We start from the raw sequence: 19,351 nt of genomic DNA, 5'->3' as shown, positions 1-19,351 counted from the left end.
ATGGGATTTTTTTCAAGGTCATGTTAGACTACTAGTTAGCATAATATAATATTATATAGTTACAAAGTCAATAAGAATTAAATGGTATAAAAACTGGACTGAGTTTTCTAGTATAACCTATACAGAAATAGTATAGGCGTAATTAGTGTATGACGTCACAATTAATAATAATTGCTCACGGTGGGTTGTTAATTGTATTGTTCAGTTAGCCGGTCGTGTTGTATACGTGTTGTTGTCTAATCGCGTTGGGGTGGTGAAGGATTTTAGTCCACCACCGCACCCTCAGCCCAACAATGTAGATACTGCGTGTACAACACGTGTGCGTATAATATGTAAATACAGTGAAACTTTCATTCGACAACATTTTCTGTCCGACGAGATATTTTTGAGAGTCCAACCGAATTAGAACGCCAAATTGATTTAATACGAACCTTTTTTTTTTGTGGCCCACGACACTACTTATAATATGGAAGTTTCACTATATAATATTATGTCCGTATTGTATTTCGTCTATTGTCGTCTGGTATCGAATTAATGTGGTGTTTTTCCGCAGGAACGAGAGATTTACCAAAAGTGCATCAGGGGACCTCCAAACCGGACGATATGGACGTCGACTGCGGAGTGTCGGAAACTGTCGCAGCCTCACAGGTCCAGTTCCGCGTCCGGCCTCACGTCCCTCTCCACGTCCTTGTCCGAAGTGGACTCGGTCACGAGATGTAATAGCGTCTCCTCGAGGTATGTGTACGTATCTACATGTTATACGAATTATACACTTAATATATATTATGTATATGTCATGGATGGAAAATCCGTGGCACGCGTGTCCGACGTATAGGTACCCGAAAAAATGTCGAGGGTTACGTATATGATAATAATTAGTAATGTTAGTTTTTCCATTAAATCTCTCGATAACTACATTTAAATTAAAATAGTTTTCTCATTTTTTGTACAGTATTTGTCGTAATGTCGTGCGGAAAAAAATCAAAAAAAAAAATCAGTTTCTTTTTTGGCACGTAATGTTAGAAAAATGTTTCGTCCCTGGTATAATATTATGTTATATTAATATTATAAGATAAGTTGGATGCGATTGTTTGAGTAATTTACGATTCTGCATAACTCGGGTTTTTCTATTATATGATTCAACAACACATATAGGTATGTCGTCCGCCGTATACCAGTTTGACCGTTTGCCGCGGTACACTGTTCGAGGAAAACTATACGTGAATGTCCAGAATATGCGGAAAATTCGTCCGTTGTTGTATAAATATTTCGTCGAAATGTCATAATAATAGTATATAATAACGTTATAGTTGCCAGCCGTTGACGTTTTATCATCGAACGCGTCAACCCTTTCATATACCTACGCCCCTACAGAACACGTAGTTATTACGTGGACGTTAAATTCTACTATAATCTTTTCCACTCTGCATATGGTAGTTATCAGAACGATTTTTACTTTCTTTAACACGCAGTCGTTTCTCTCGGGCTACTTAAACACAATAATATAGAACACGTGTGCAGGTATACCAGCTATTACGAAATCGTAATAAGTATATTATATTGTTTTAAAAAACTACCTATATAGGTAGACACGGGCCGAAAAAGTATGCGAGCGTCTTATACGCGCCAAACAAAATATCACCTTGTAGGTATATAATATCATTATAATCCGGCCCCAGCGGTATAATAAAGTCATAAAGACGTATACGATCGTTTGCGTGTGTGTGTGTGTGTGTGAGCGAGGTGGGGTATGAATATATACATATTATGTATTTTTAACCATCGACTCGCGGGATCGAGCAGTCTCGAAGAAAACAAAAACGAACTGTGTTTGAGGAGAAGCCGAAAGATTTCAGATACCGGGCCATATCGAGACGCCGAAGAATTTAATAGCGAAACTGGTTGTGGAAAAACAGTATCGCCGCGCCTCGTACACACACACGCACACACACACACACACACACACACACACACACACACACACATAGGTACATTTATATATATTTTAGACAGTCGTATTAGCAGTCGGGGCCATTTGAAACGCCATCGTCGTAATATTATAAAATACGATATAGGAACTGCACGTGTCATAATAAATACGTTTTAAATAATATGTAAATTTTTCGAAACGTTCCATTCGGAATTTACTCGTGCGCGACACCACCAGTCGATTATATATCCTCCCAGTGACGCCACCGCCGAAATACGGTTCCTATATATATAAGTTGCATGTAACTTGTATGCTTATACCTGTACGCATTATTATACATTGTATTCAAATATAAACAGACGTGTGCAGTCTTTTGTGCAGTTCACTGCGTGCGCACTTCATTAAGTATGAAATCATATCGTTGACAAATTTTCTGTTAATCGTAATTGAGAATATCTTAGAGACGTTTTATACAAGAATAATTTATTTAGATTTAGTATATTATTGTACGTGTCTATATTGTATTCAAATTGAAAATTATAATATCCAAAAATATTGCCTACACTATTTTTTCAAAACGGCTTAAATATTATCGTAAACCATATGTAATTATAGTGTAATACATTTCATTGGAATGAAAATTAAAAATAAAAAAAAAAAAAAAAAACAGCATGTCGATTATAATCTTTACATATGGGTAGGGAAAGGCGTTTTATTAAAATTCGAGATCCTTGAGAATAAAAACTGGCAATTTCAAATCGTTATGAAAGGAGTTTTTATTTTCAAAAGTAGGTATACTTATATGTACTTATACAGCAATAACAACTACGAATATTACCGCGATTTTTATAAACTTATTCATGCCGACGATGTTCCAGAGACAATTTGTTTGGATGCATTCAGTTTATATTAAAGCTGATATTGTACGTTTATTCACCAAAATAGGTACCGCAAACAAAAACAATAAAATTTGAACTCGACATCGGTTGAATTTCAACAACATGCCCGGAGCATGCGGAAATCAGTGTCTTAACTTATTTTATACTTCTGTATGCGAATATTATACTATGTAAACATTTATCGATTTCACGACGTCACGATAGTTTATTTCAGTACCTAACCAAATACATACTACATCACACTGTTTGTTATGGCGAGTCGGTGCTGTTGCAGCTATCTCGCCCTGCAGCCTGCATCCCATATACATCACGTGCATGTGTGCATGTGCATGTGCAACGTGCATATTGTACAATAACGCAATCGCGGTCTATTGTAGACCACACGATTTGTTTTCATTGCGCGCCCTGGCTACGTGTGCACATTATTATTATTTTCTTCTACCTGTACGTGCACATCATCAATATTATAATATATTATCGTATTCGTATTTTTGCAGGTGTTTGCCGAGAACAGAGTTCCCGCAGGTGGACAACATCCAAAGTCTGTCGAGTCTGACCATGGTGCCGTGTCTGAGCCACGTGGACAACAAACAGACGTTAAGCCAATAGTGAAATAATAATATTATAAAGTTGTCTCTCACCGTCTACTATTATGATAAATATTATACCCGTGTAATAATATATATATATATATATATATGAGGTGCTACACATTTGCAGAGACCCCTGAAAATACGATATATTACGTTATATCATAGAATATACATTATATATTTATACAAACGCTCGTATGTGTATAATATTTTATACGATACACACACACACACACACACACATACACACACACACACACACGTCTTATGTATACATATAATTTATTAATATTGTATTATTGTAATATTATTATAACGATAATTGTCATGGCGTAAGGACGACGAACAACTCGCGCACATTACGCACACACGCATACATTTATATACATATTATTCAAACAGTCTTCTGATATACCTGCGTATTATTTTAATATTGTATAAAATCTAAAAATCGCCGCGTGTATTCGTCGTAATATGTGATGTATAAAAAAAAAAAAATAAAATACATCTCATGTGTGTAGTAAAAAAGTGTGTAATATAATATAATTGCATTTTTTTTATACATATACATACATATATATATATATATATATAATATATATTATACATATTATTATTATATAGTGATACCTATAGTTAATTTGAACATTTTTTTTTTTCTTATTTTTATTGTAATCGTGCGTACGCGGGGTACATATTTATGTTAATATTATTATTATGTTCATCTGTTAATTTTATAATATATACCTTACCTGTAACATCGTCGTACGCATAGGATTCCGTTGAAAACACACGGCCGATGACGATTTCGGAACGATATATTATCATATAATACGACCACGGGTAGTGCAAAATAATAATATCATACCGAAATGTCTCCGTAAACGTACCTATAATAATTATGACGATATTATAATATATATTATTATTATTTCCGAATATAATCGTATGGCGAGAGACACGCCGCCGCCGCCGCCGCGTGCTTTCAACGAATCTTATTAGTTCAAATAACGAGTCGCGTATTACCTACATATTTTATTACATACCTATAATCTATGATGTGCAGTATAATATTATATAATAGGAATATTGTATTTAAAAAAAAAAATCAGAAATTGTTATTGAGGGTGCCCCCCCCCCCCCCCCCAACAGCGGCAGCAACAACAATAACGATACACGATGATTATTACGACGACGTCCGATGGCGCGATTAAATAGTAATTAATAATATATTATTTTGATAATATTATACGATAAGTATAAAAAAAATATAAAGTCTTATTTAGCTTTTATCGACGGGGGTGGGTATAATTCGTGTCATATGTAGGTAGGTAAGGTAGGTACCGCGATGTGTTCGAAGGCGAATAATGATATTATAATAATATATTATATTTAAAAAAAAAAAAAAACGATTGTGCTGTGCTTAATTAGAATATTATTTTACGAGACGAACGAAAAGCGTTTTTCTACGGTTTTTTTTTTCCTTTTCTACTTATTGAAGATTACATTTTGAACGATGTTTCTTATTTTCTTTTTTCTTTTTTTTATACGATCGGGTCAACGATTTAATATATTCGGTCCAGGGAAGCTGTCGTAATATTATTATTGTTGTTATGACGGTTATGAGTTTTCGACGGATTCTCTTACTGACGGGGGCTGGAAAGGATGGGAGGGAGGTCGTCGTCGCGGTCAACGAGAGTTTTTTTTCACAAACACAATCTCTGATATAAAAAAAAAAAAAAAAAACTATGACTTAATACGAATCGTAGTACGACGACAATATTATTATAATATTCCGTGTGACGGATAAACAATTAAAAAAAAAAAAAAAAAAATGTTTTATAAGAACTTTCGGTGTGTCTGTAAAAAATAATATATTATAGTGAAATGAAAAATATCTATCATATTATAATTTAATAATATCATTACCGCACGTTTTTTTTTTTCTAATTGAAAGTTTTCTTCTTAAGTTTTAATAAAAATGCGCTGACGTGATAATTAGTTTCGGGTACGTGTGTGTTAATAAATTTTCCGAAACCAAGCGCTGTCGCTTTTTATTTTTGACGGACTCTTAAAAAAAATGGGTAATAAATTATTATTATTATTATTACTATATTATTATTATTATTATTATTATTATTATTATTATTATAAATGAAATAGTTTCTAGTCATTCGTTAACTTTATTTAGCAAATTGTTTTGTTGTTTCTAATGACCGAAACTACGCGAGAAATTAACAAGTCGGGTCTGTGACTATATTGTATTGTGTTGGACAACATTTTACCATCCAATTTTTGTGCGTAATTAAAGTGACTGTACTGTATATTTTATTACATTAGTGTACATATTATTATATAATTAAAATTGTGTTGTACAAGTCGGAGTAATATGATTTTGTCATTGGTGATATTTATAGAAATAATTTAAACAAAATTAACTTTTTTTTTTTTATGACCGTGCTGTTTAATGTGAAAATGCTTAACTCCAGAGTGAGTGTGATGAGATATAGTCGTGGCTATTGTAATAGTGTGAGAGATAGTGAATATGAGGGGAGAGAGAAAAGGAATAAATGATAGGTAGTATAATTTTTGACAAAAGACAAAATAATTATTATTCGATAGGTTTTCTAATACTTGATAGACAAATGGTAGAACAGTTTTTTTTTTTTTTTTTTTTTTTTATTATTATTATGTAAGTAAAGTAATATAAAAATATAGATAATAACATGTTCTTGCGACCGACATTTTTGCAACGTTTATAACTTGTATTTTTTTTTTTTTTTTTTGTCATTTTGTACAAATATAATCTTTTTGGTTTTTGTACGATATAATGTAAATTTAACTATAGTTATCTTAATAATAATAATAATCTACATTATATTTACTACCAAAAACACACTTATTTAGTTTTATTTGTATTTAATTTATTTATTTGTTATGCTTGTATACAAAAACAATATTATAACGATATTCAGTGTGTAAATACAAAAAAAACTAATGTACATTATGTATGTGTAAAAAAACGATGGCATAAATGCAGTGATATGTGGGTAGGGACCCAATTTATTTTATGTAATAATTATTTTGAATTGTTATTTCGGAGCGAACAAGCCACTGAAAACTATATACAAAAAATAATGATAAGAAAAAAAAAACAATGATAAAAATGAATAAAAACATTTTATTAGCTAATTAAAAAATATATTTCTGTATTGTCAAATGTTTTGTTTGTTAATCAATTGTCTAAATCTCTCCAGTCTTCGTCGGTCGGGGGTGTAAACATCACCCTGAAAGGCAATTCTTGTTCCAGCGCATCCACCGTCGAAGTATTAAGTGGATTATCCTTGAGATCAACTTCTTTCAAATGCTTCAAACATGATTCCAATGTCCTAACATTTACATCTAAAATGTATAATCACAAACACAGTATTAATAGTTATATTAATAATTAATGACATACATAATAATATAAAATACGGTAAAATAAATTGCATCTGTAATGCGTTCGTGCAAGTACCTACACACAATATTATCATTTTTCTTTTTTTATAAAAAACAAATATCATATTATTATTCTCCATTTAAAATTCAAATATTTAGTCGAATATTATGTATTATGATATTTTGTTTGATAGGCATATAACTTGTGTCACTCAAATTATTGGGATTATAATTTCGTTAGGTGATATAAATTATTCACAGCTGGAAGTATATTATCCTATGCTGTAAAGTAAACATTCAAACTTCCGATACATGACTAAATCGTATTTTTTTTATATTTATATTTATGTCGTATTGAACATATTATGTATTGTGAAAAGATGAATTAAATTAATCTAATTTTTTAATAATATCATAACATAAGATGTGCATAAGTTTTTAACTTTAGTGATTTTTGTTTAATGTAACTACCTATACTGTGGATTATAAATTTTAATATTTACTAACTAAAGTCATATTCAATCATAAAGTATAGTTACTTACACTTATGATGAAATTATGTTTCCTCTGTACCTATTTGTTTTTTTTTTAAATATTTGTTTATGATTTTTTTTTTTTATAAAATTTTACTAGTGTAAATAGATTTTTTACTTTTCATTTTAATAAAAAATAATAATAATGGGAATCACGAAGACGTTTAAAATTAATAACAGCAATTTATGCTGGATAGACTTATAGATTTTTAAAACGAGATTGGTAATAGACTATAGACACTCATTGAAATGTAAAAACATTTTCATTTCGATTTTTGAAATGAAAATGAAAACTGTTATGGATCACGAGCACAACAAAAATCATTACTAAATCAATAAGATACTTATTTATCCTCACAGGTTATTTATTCTTACAATTATTATTATATCATATTATATTCATATTGCATATATGATCATATATGTTATATAATATATATATATATATAATCATAGTGCTTAAAATAAAATTTTTCAATTTACCTTTTTTAAATAATACAATTTTAATTAATATAATATATATATCTTAACTCACCAATAATAAAATTATTGTTAGCTATCAAAGTAGTTAGTTCTCCTAAATGAGCAATCGGTTCTGGTAACTCGACAAATGAGTTGAATGAAATGTTCAACTTTTTAAGGTTCTTCATTTCTGACAGTTGGTCCGGCAATTTACTGATTTGATTGTGAGACAAATTTAATTCTACAAACAAAAATAATACAAATTCAATGAATTTGATATAGGTACCTACTTGAAACCATGAACGTTAAGTAAATATATCTCAGTTCATGAAAATTTATGATTTATTTTCATCTATTTAATATAAACTAATTAGTAATTAGGTAGGTTAGTAAAAAATACGGAGTCTTAATTTATTTAGGTGCGTTATTTATGGGCGTGCAAACGGTTATAGCAATTGAAATAAAAGTTATATCAATAGATTCACTGGCACTATTTGGTAAGTGTCAAACACTTATTTTTATCCTGGAATTCAACCCTTAAATGGTGGCTCAAACACGATAAAATTTGACCTTAAATACAAAAGTCGAATTTTTGTTTGATTATTTCTGGTCGTCATTGATTGCACAGAAAAAAAAACTGTGAATATAAATATATTAAAATATTAGTTACAGCACACTTACAAATATTTCGCCTACAATTCGCTTACAAAACAAAGTTTTGCATTTCATAATTTATTATTTCAATGTAATGAAAGTGCGATTATGTATCACCCGAGTCACCCTGCAGTAAATATTCTACTAGCAAAGCACCACGGTTTAAGATAGAATATCTAACTTAAACCGTGCATAGCACTGAACGTGAAGTTTTGATAAAGCATTATTTTATATACACATTTTTACTATCGTCACTTAATTTATTGCTTACCCAGTTATGCATATGATTTGTTGATATGTGTCATAATTATTATGCAATGTAAAATACAAGTACAACTCATTTAAGTACAACACCATTTAGTGTATAGTCGTGGGTTGTGCCTCACAAGTCATAGCGCAAGGACGTATCCAGAGTTTTATTTCAGGGTGAAGGGCGGGGGTGGCGGGAAGGAGCTTGTTAAAAGTAATGAAAACTATTTATGTGATATTCATAATCGTATCAATAAGAAGCAAATAATGTAGTATGAAAATATATTTCAGGAAAGTTAAAAAAAAATTGAAAATGCCAAATTTTACTGTTTTTGATTTCTTAGTTTGGTGCCACATGATTATAAAACCATGTTAATTTACTCAAACTTCTCACCTGAGATTATACGTTACATAAATTGTGTCAATTTTGGAACCAAATATCTAAATAGGTAGAATACTTAACAGTGATCTTTGAGGTACCTAGAACATGTGAAAAAGCAGCGTGACACAAAGCTACCATTTTATATAGGGACAATTTGTTGAAGTCATTCATTTCTGCATATTTAAAGATTTAAGTTTGAAAAAATAAGTTTGGAAAATTACATCAGTTTTTGTGTTTTTGTTTAAAAAAACCTTTTTGTGTTCCATTTATTTTAAAATATAATGTATCAATGTATAAAATAATTCTGAAATGTATAATTACAAAAGATATTTTAACCAAGATTTTTTAAATATTTTCCACGATATTATGTGTGTTATAATATAATATTAACAATAATAACTATGAAGTATGATTATATTATTATACACAAAAAAAGAAGAGAACATTAATTATAAACCAATTTTTTTCAAACTGAAAATCTAATGTAAAGAAACAAATTGCACTACACGAGTGATACAACACTTTAAACCCTAAATTTATGTTACAAAAATATGAATCTTTTTTTATTATTGGCTAAAATATTGCTTACACGTTACCAATAGGCACCTAAGTTGAATACATTAGAGCCGTGTTATGCCTATTAACTGTTCAGCCTTATCGATACGCATCTCGATATGCAATTATTTTACAGTAATTATAATAAGCTACTAATAAGTTACTAACCTAATAGTTACCTATCGAATTAGACCATTAGGTATAATAATTATGGTCTATTATTATTAATTGGGCAAGGTTTTGGTACATATTCCTCAAAAAAAGAATGGTAACAGATAACATAAAAAACAATTATTGTATTAGCAATTATTATAGCAAATACGTCTTATTTAATTTAAATCTTTTCAGATATTTAGGGGGAGGGCCGCTGTCCCCTTAGCAACCCCATAAATGGGTACTCCACTGTCTAAGTGACGTATTTTGATTATAGTGGGGAGGGGCTCACTTGAAGTTTGGATTAATACGAACTATTATCATTACAAATTCAAATAGGTATAATTTATAATATTACAATGATACAATAAATACATTGATTAAAATTGTATTTATGTTTTTTATTATATAAAAACTAGGTATAAAGTAATATGGAAGTGACTATAATGTTTAAAAGGAAAGCGTAAATTAATGATCCAACTAACTTTACCCGACTACCACGTGATTGATGAATCACTCTGTATGGTCGTATAATATTTATATATAGGTACCTACTACCTTTAAAATATATATTTTTACAAAATAATTTGATGGACTTTAGTCAGTATAGGTGAGTAAAAATAGTTTCGAACGTATTAAAGTGTCTAGAAAAACTCTGCTCATTGGTTCACAATATTATATAATATTGTTACCTATGTCTACTATATGTTCTTGTAAACAATATAAAATGCCGGGAAAATTTGATAAATTATTGTTTTCTTGTCATCGATTTGTTGATGTGGTGTTGATGTGTCGGGTAACGACTAGCAATTTCCTAATTAATTTCCGAGTAATAGATATAGGCATGCCATAATACCCGATGGTAACGTGGCTAAATACGATATAATGTTACTCTCCATACCCAAATCGAAGTAAAAAATAAACCGTTTAATCACATTTATAGTTTCTGCGTGTATGCATGGATATAATATTACGATATTATTAAGACCACTCAGAGATGTTACGGACGTGCAGGTAAAAACCGTTTAAAATGTCATCGTCTGTTCTTTTATATTCTGCACTCGGTAACCGCAGGTGCACATGTTATACACTGTTGCAGCTGGCAGTTTAAACTTTAAATGTCAATGTTTTTCTATTTACGTATCGATAAGAATACTATAATTGGTACCTATACGACTAGTTGTATAAATAATGTATAGATAGATAGGTACTTATGGTAAGCACATCTACTGCAGTGGCATAACTGAAGATCGAACGGGTCTCGAGTTTTTTTTTTTTTTTTAACAGTACCTACCTACTCAGTATTAATTTTTATTTTATTATTACTCACATATTATCGTTATAAATGCAAACAAATTTACAACTGCCCCACTTGAGTGGTGAGGGGGGGGGGGAGAGAGGAGAGGATTCGACAATCAGCCCTCACTATATAGGTACTCCCATTGAGTATCAAACAATATAGTGACCTCCCCACGGAGATCTACAACAAATAATAAATTCAAATCCCTCTTGTAGTTTTAGAGTATAGGCGTTATATAGGGTTGAGTGTTTGACCCACTAATTGATAGAACTCTGAAGCTCGTAAAAATAATCCATTATTATACGTATAACTGATGTTTTCTTACTCTCTCATAGAAATACGGGTAACAATATTTTAATAACACTGTAAAAGAAAAAAAAAATGACCCACAACGGTTTAGAGGGATTTAAGCGAAAATATGCGTTACTTATAAAAACTTTTTTGTTATATCCGGCTTTTATGGATGCATTAATAAAAGTTTATTTTTGTATACCTATATGAATATATAATACGGCCGACCTGAGCACGCTGCAGCTGGGTTGCGTCTTTAATAATATCACCGTTGTTCTTCCACTATTGTTAGAGTTCCCCCCCCCCCCCTCCATAGTACGATTCAAAACTATTTGGTCGGAATAAATATATTTTTAAAACCATACATCTGTGGTCGCCGCTGAACTGTGAAAACACATTCGAGTTCAAAGAGTAAAATGAAATTATCCATCGCCAAATTATAGTTTGCGGTCTGAGTTATTATTCCTTACTAATTATTATTATTATTATTTTGTTTGGCATCCATCGCATCGCATTGCCCATGACGTGCAGCTGGGCACGTATACACTGTATAATACGCATTACATGATATAATAATAATACCTTAATCCATAGCGCATAAATGAATCGCGTAGGTACTGTATGGCGCATTTGACGTAATTAATATTTGTTAATAGGCAGGCTATAAGTCGGGCAAAGTATATTTCATTCGTCGACCCGAGAGTCGCATAAAATTTATAAACTCGCCTGTGATGGTCGGAAATCGTTCGGTAAACTTCACCGGCAGTTTTGAAATCACATTGTTCGACAGATCGCACGTGACCAGTTGCGTGTTTTGCATGAGCAGGTAAATCGCGTCGGGGATCTGCATCAGCTGACATTCGGACAAATCTGGAAAACAAAATGAAAATATTATGACGTCTTTCGGCGTGACACGGCGTTTTTAAGGTCCATAGCGAGAAGTATATAATACGTGTACGCACTACTGCAGTATACACATATATAAAATATTTAATACTATGTATGTATAATATCTGTAATCGTCTGACGTGATGCTTGCAGGAAGTCCAGATGTAGACTGTTCGAGGTCGCGGTCACAATAATAATTATCATATATACTATGGCGGAATATCTTTCCGCGCTAGTCTGTTCCGATGGCCATCACCCATATATGGGTGCATAATATCATTTGACGTGAAACCGGAATGACAATATAACAATGTGTGTGTGTGTGTGTGTGTGTGTGTGTGTGTGTGTGTGTGTGTGTGTGTTGTGTATCTATTTACACACATCATCATCATCATCATCATCGCCGTCGTCGATGTGTGGTGAGATTCGTGATCGAAACATATATATTTTACAATCGATAAGAAACCATTGTGAATAGGTAGAGGAATAAAGATAAATTCTGCACCGCGTTTGTCTTGCAAACAATTATTATTACCTAATTCGTTTTGCGTTTGTTTACTTGAAGTAACTTGGAAATTATTTTGAAATGTAATGATTATTGTTTCTGCTTACATCCACACGACAGCAGAATAATTTGATTTACACTCGTATATTATATCGTGTAGGTACCTACCTACCTGTACTGTTGATTTAAAAAAAAAAAAACATTTCACGAATATTATTCTGGCATTACTTTTTTTTAATAAATCAAATACGATTTGAATATTTTGTATCACGAGTTTTCGGTTTGTATACGCAGTGACGATAATATATCACAAATGTCGTAAAAGTTGTGCAGTAACAGTTGCGTTTGCGGAAACGCGTAAATTGTCATGGTCAGATCTCAGATCTGTATATGTATTAAAGTTTTTACGCCGTAGAAAATGGATATATTTATAGAAATATCGTTATTACAATAAAATATGTACTCCAGAGAATTATTAAAGGCAGAATCGAGACTATATAATATACTGTGATAAATGTTTTTATCTTTTTAAAGGATTGCATGGTAAATATTTGACCAATATTAATAAAATAATTCTCATAAAATTCGAATTATACATCACCAGTAAAATATTACTATATAATACATTTTTTATTTTACATAATATAGTATATGTGTCGAGTACGCGTTCACAACGATTCTGGGTTTGTTGTTAACAATAGAGTATTTATCACGCGGGCATCAAAAACACTTTCTTTCGTCGTGGTAATAATAAAAAATAGACAACGATTTTAGCGTTGATATATCGGCGTAATATTATAAAAAAAAAAATAATTAGACCGAATAATGTGAAAGCGAGGAAACTAGCACACATCGCTGAATGTGCGTAATACTATATTATAAATTCAAAAAATTAATTAGTTGAGAGTACACGATGTAACGATGTTTGATGTGCACAAAAATAATTAAAAGATAATATTCGAATAACATGTTACACAATATAAATATATCATTAAAAGTCATGTAATATATACGCAATATATAGCCATATTATAAAAATATTTGATTTAGGTGTGCAGAAGTATCTGTCTTCGATTACATTTACCTACGAAACGGAAGCTATGAAATAAACAAAAAAATTCGTCAGCGGTCAGCTGTTGCACGTTTTTCCGCATACGCTTGGTAAAAAATATCAATCATTTCGTGTGACTAAATCTACATAACATAACTTTTCGACGATACGCGTCGGCTATTCATTATTTTGCGTCTGACTGTAACGACAATTTAATCATAATTCATAAATCATATTACACAACACCCTGTCGGAACTAGATAAATGACCAGTCAACGTGGCCCATCGACGCGTTTTTTAATTATATTTGAACACTCCGTATAATACAATACACACATTATAGTTCCTCAACAGATATTATCACAACGCATATTAAAGAAACCATACGGTCAGTGTTCGGACTTATCTGGATAATTATTTGTTCATCTTTTATCTTATCTAGATAAATAGTCACAAGGTGTCTAAACGTTCATCTTAGATCATTTTTTTACTAATCTAAATAAATTCATCTATAGATACATTTTTTATTGATAAAAATCGCGAAATTGTACAAACGCATTTTAAATATTTATACAGATTCTCAAACCAAGTTTATGGTTTATAAATAATGTAATTATTTTTATTTATATCATTATTATGTTATTATGTTCCTAGTGCTCAACTAAAATATACCTAAATTTAAAACCCATTTAAAAAAAAAATTTTATCTTTTTTTATATCTATAGATAAATAAGTATTCATCTTTATTTTTATCTTGATAAATATTAGTTATCTTTTATATCTATCTAGATACATTTGAGTTCCATTATATTTATCTTTATCTAGATAAAAAAATACTTATCTAATCCGAACACCGCATACGGTTACCGGAATCCAACGTCTTTGGTATCATCGTATACCCAACCGCGGAAACCCAGTGTTATCTCCCGCAGCAGCGGACTACTACCCCTATTTCTGCGGGTATCCACCACGTGTATGGTCGCAAGACCTCGCCTTTAAGTGCGCTTACCCAGGTTGTGGCTCTCCTGCGCCTCGTTGCACCGGTTAACCACTCGGATAACCGCGTTGCCTGCCAGTCTGGTGGACACCAACATGACCGCGGTCTGCTGGCCGTCGTCCACTTCCACCTCGGCGGCTTCGATTTCCTCTTCGATCGGCGGTCTCATGTTTGCGGTGGGTGTTTACTGCGGCTCGCGTCGAGAGTAATAAAACTATATGATATTTAATATTGCAATTATTACAATGATCCGCCGTGCTTCCGGCCGGGGGGACGAATGAAAAAAAAAAACAGACACAAACTGTTTTTGGGAAAAAAATTCGTGGCAGACTCGTTGCGCGCGCGGCGATCGGTCGTCGGGTAATTCGGAAATCCAAACAGTACACGGACAGCAGACTCGATGGCGCTAGAGAATGAATATATACGCTCTGCTCGCTATAATATATGAGTGCAACAACAGTGTGATAGCATACAAAATATGTATGAAAACGATCAGACGGTGGACCCGCGGCGACGGCACCGACCGGACTGTACGGCAGCCGTTTGGTTTGTAACGATGTCCGGCCGACCGCAGTCGCCACTACGCGTAAAATTTCATAAATTTATCGTGCGTCATCGTCGCGTTGTCGTTCACCTCGAGCGTGCTGCAGTTATGTTTAGCTTTTGTTATTTTTAGGCGTCCGCTCGCGCTTCAGGGTTGCTCAAACTCCGCGACTGCCGCGGGAACGACGCGTGCGTCTCGATTTTCTTTGTATCGGACGACAATAATAATAATAATAAGAATAATGATGATGTTGCGATGACGATACTGCGCGTTTATGATAATAATAAATCGGAACACTGCAGCGCTGTCTCTTCGCCGCGGTTTTCCGGTCCGATAATATCATTACGATGATGATATTATGATTAAATTATTTTGCCGTATAAAAACCAAACGACGGACAAAAAAAAAAAACTACTGGGTCGACATCGCCAGAAATAACTGCAAATAAATATATATTTCCTCAGTGTACTCCTATGGCTCATTGTGTGATGATAATAATATTATGATCTCATTACGAACACAAGAGAAGAAAGGAACTACGCGTTGGGTATTTGGATTTGGCCCGCGATATGTGAATCGTACACCGCAAATAAATACCACATAAATCAGACGAGTTTATATCACAACAACAATTGTACCTAATTTTATTATTATTATTGTTTTGAAAGTGTACATTTTGAATAGTTAAGACGGCAAAAACAAACATAAATGGTTTCCAAACTTTTCAATCCAATCGGTTGGCTGATTTAGGGTGTATAATTATTGTAAAGCTCGGAAGTAGATGGCCTTAAAAATATAAAAAAATGATGTAAAAAAAAAAGTAAATAAGATATAAAAATGACAAAAAATTTCCTTAAAAAATTACCAAAAAAAATTTCAAATATTTGTTTCAAATCAATAAAAATTAGTAATTTACTACAACGACGAATGTAATCGGCAAAATAAAATCGAATAGGTACTAGTCTTAGTCCGTTGTGATTTCTAAATTTCAAGTTATCGTCATAATGGTCGACAAGAAACAAAAAGAAGTGAACTAGCGTAAAACCAGTAAAAATAACTAAAAAATTTCAAAAAATTACTTAAAAATTACCTAATTAACACTAAAAAATGCAAAGTAAAAATTTGTTGTTCAGATTCACATGCTAATGAAACACATTTGTGGCCAGGAGATCATCGTCTAAAAAGTTAAAAAAAAAAAAAGGGTGGGTAAGTGAATGTCGCTCTGCTGTACAGTAGGTTACAAGTGGGTCACTGTAATGGATGGTGTTAAATTTGAATTCAATGATATAATATTATTGTAAAAGAAAAACGATTCTGAGCGAAAACGGTCAGTCAGCCTATGACATCACTAAGTATATTTGATGATATTGTTGTGAATAAAGTAATTTATATATTTATTTATTTACATGGAACTTTGTTTTAAATTTTCAATCCTTAGCTACAAAAGTTGAACATTTTATACATTTTTAACTATAAAATAATTATTACATTATAAATTTTAATTTTATAAATGCTTATAAAAAAAATTGTGCCTATGTAAATATTTTCAATATTTTTCAACTGCTATTGTAACAATATATCAGCAGCCTTGCATACAATTTTCACGCTTATCTACCCAAGAAATAAAATTTAATTGATATTTATAGAAAAAAAAAACTAAAAAAAAGGTGGATAAGTGGATGTTGCTCTGCTGTACAGTAGGTTACAAGTGGGTCACTGTAATGGATGGTGTTAAATTTGAATTCAATGATATAATATCATTGTATAAGAAAAACGATTCTGAGCGAATACGGTCAGTCAGCCTATGATATTACCAAGTATATTTGATGATATTATTGTGAATAAAGTAATTTATATATAACCTATTTACGTGGAGCCTTGTTTTAAATTTTCAATCCTTAGCCATAAAAGTTAAACATTTTATACATTTTTAACTACAAAATAATTAATAAATTATAAATTTGATAAATTTTGTCAAAATTTTACCTTATAAAAAAAATTGTGCCTATGTATTTTTAATATTTTTCAACTGCTATTAGAACGATATATCAGAAGCCTTATATTCAATTTTCACGCTTTTTTACCCAACTAAAAAAATCGAAAACTCACAATGTCCGTAAACAGCTCAAAAAGAGTCAAAATATTTTCAAAATTGTATGGTGTATAGAAAATGCTATTATAAACATTCAGTCAAAATTTCATGTACCTACGGTCATTTGTTTTAGAGTTACACCAAAAACCAAAATCGATTTTCTCGAAAACAGATTTTGCGTAAAAATTCCCGTTTTTCCTTAATTTTTCTTTTGTTTTTCACGTCGCTTTTGAAAACTACTGGGAAATTTTTACTTTTGACCCCCAAAATACCAACTAGATTCACTTTCCTATCAGAAAAGTTACTGTTGAAGAAAATCCAAGCACTTTTACTGTCCTAAAAGGTGATGACAGACACAAAAATAAAAAAAATAAAAAAAACACACGTCATTGTAAAATCAATACATTCATCGCTTTGCTCAGAATCTAAAATGCAAAATGCATCTACTTCCGAGCCCTAATTATTAGCAGTTATGATATATTAAAAAAAAAATAATTTATTTGTAGGCTATTGTGAATAACAAAACAACAAAGTGAGTACAGCCACTGCCGACGACATTGATTTTAGTTTGAATTTAGGATGTCTTATTTTTAATTCTTAAGGTTTTTAACATGTTTTAATCTACTTATATTTTATATCGTACATACTACAAAAAAACAATTATTTAAGCTCAAGCCTATGCTTGTCGAGTAAATGGAAATATACCTATACATTGCAAGACATAACATTTTCTTTATTCTTTATTTTTTATTGTACTTGTTAATAATAGGTAGAAATTAAATGTGCTATAATAATATAATAGTACGAATTAAATATAATTACGATTATACAACTCTGATTCATATTATAAAAGTTAATTTGTGGCTCTTCGTGGCGCAGTGGCTGAAATCAATCACGCAACGTGATTGAGAGTAACCAACGACCGTTGCCACTAGTTCCCGGATGGGTGACCATCCGGGTCCATGGTGAAAAAACCTTGCCACACATACACGTGTTGCCAACCAACCATTCCAACCCTATCAACTGTTACATACGTAACCCCTACAATAGCTAATGGCTATATAGTTGGCTTGAGACCAATAAAAAAAAATTTAATTTTCCATATTATAATAAGCATGACTTAAAATTTAAACAATAAAAAAAAACAATTAAAAGTATGAGGAAAAAGAGCACACACTGATTGTAATACTAATGAGATTATTTTAATTTAGTAAGACTCAAGAATATTTTCGAAACTCCTTCCTCCAAAAAATCAAAAATTCATAAAACACGGATAGAGCCTGCAGCAGGTCTCACGAAAAAAAAATTTATATTTTTTTTAAAATTTTTTTTTTTAATATTGAGGTCGCTGTTTGCATGAATTTTTAAGCCAAGTTTTGAAATTCGTACACCTTAACCTTTATAATCTAAATTACATGGAAAGCACCAGAACGTATTTCCATCCCTTTTTCCTAGTAAAAGTTAGCATATTCCAAATTTTTTTGTTGCATTTATGTTATCTACCGTTCCCGTAAATTCTCAAGGTGAGTTTGAAACTAGCTCGAAACTCCTTCCATCGAAAAAATAAAAAATGCACAAAGTACGCGGAAAGCACCAGCGACCGGTCTCGCCAGAAGCGCTCTTGATAGTATATCAATTAGCATTCCAAAAAGAATTGTTCTTATAATTGTTTTTAAAATGTTACTTTATAACAGCATAACGCACGCGCACAAGGGCGGTCACGCAGCTGTTGTCGCGAAGCTCGGCAAGAGGAGCGTATAAAGATGCGACGGATGTAGGTACACATGTCATCGTCACTCGTCGCACGGTCTTGGTTTGATATTATTTTATGT

The 19,351-nt window shown here is 31.8% G+C and overlaps 2 protein-coding genes across 2 annotated transcripts in view; one reads left to right on the top strand and one right to left on the bottom strand.

Annotated features, from left to right (window-relative positions):
• The window catches only part of LOC132940711 (uncharacterized), a 35,049-nt gene extending 28,407 nt beyond the window's left edge, over nt 1–6,642 (top strand). Inside the window, exons 4-5 of the mRNA XM_061008422.1 lie at nt 554–741; nt 3,327–6,642. Of these exons, the coding sequence (XP_060864405.1) occupies nt 554–741; nt 3,327–3,438 (300 nt within the window). The 3' untranslated portion in view covers nt 3,439–6,642. The remainder of the gene's footprint in view (nt 1–553; nt 742–3,326) is intronic.
• Nucleotides 6,584–15,477, bottom strand: LOC132940712 (leucine-rich repeat-containing protein 57). The gene is made up of 5 exons (XM_061008423.1): nt 15,180–15,477; nt 14,896–15,097; nt 12,169–12,312; nt 7,932–8,099; nt 6,584–6,824 (listed from the first exon to the last, which is right to left on the bottom strand). Exons 2-5 carry the CDS (start codon nt 15,050–15,052, stop codon nt 6,658–6,660), a joined length of 636 nt encoding a protein of 211 aa, XP_060864406.1. The 5' UTR covers nt 15,053–15,097; nt 15,180–15,477; the 3' UTR covers nt 6,584–6,657.
• Between the last annotated feature and the right edge of the window lie 3,874 nt (nt 15,478–19,351).

This window comes from Metopolophium dirhodum, chromosome 3 (assembly GCF_019925205.1).
Source record: "Metopolophium dirhodum isolate CAU chromosome 3, ASM1992520v1, whole genome shotgun sequence".
Classification (NCBI taxonomy): Eukaryota; Metazoa; Arthropoda; class Insecta; order Hemiptera; family Aphididae; genus Metopolophium; species Metopolophium dirhodum.
The sequence above is the reverse complement of the archived record's forward strand: the minus strand, read 5'-3'. Positions and strand labels throughout refer to the sequence as shown.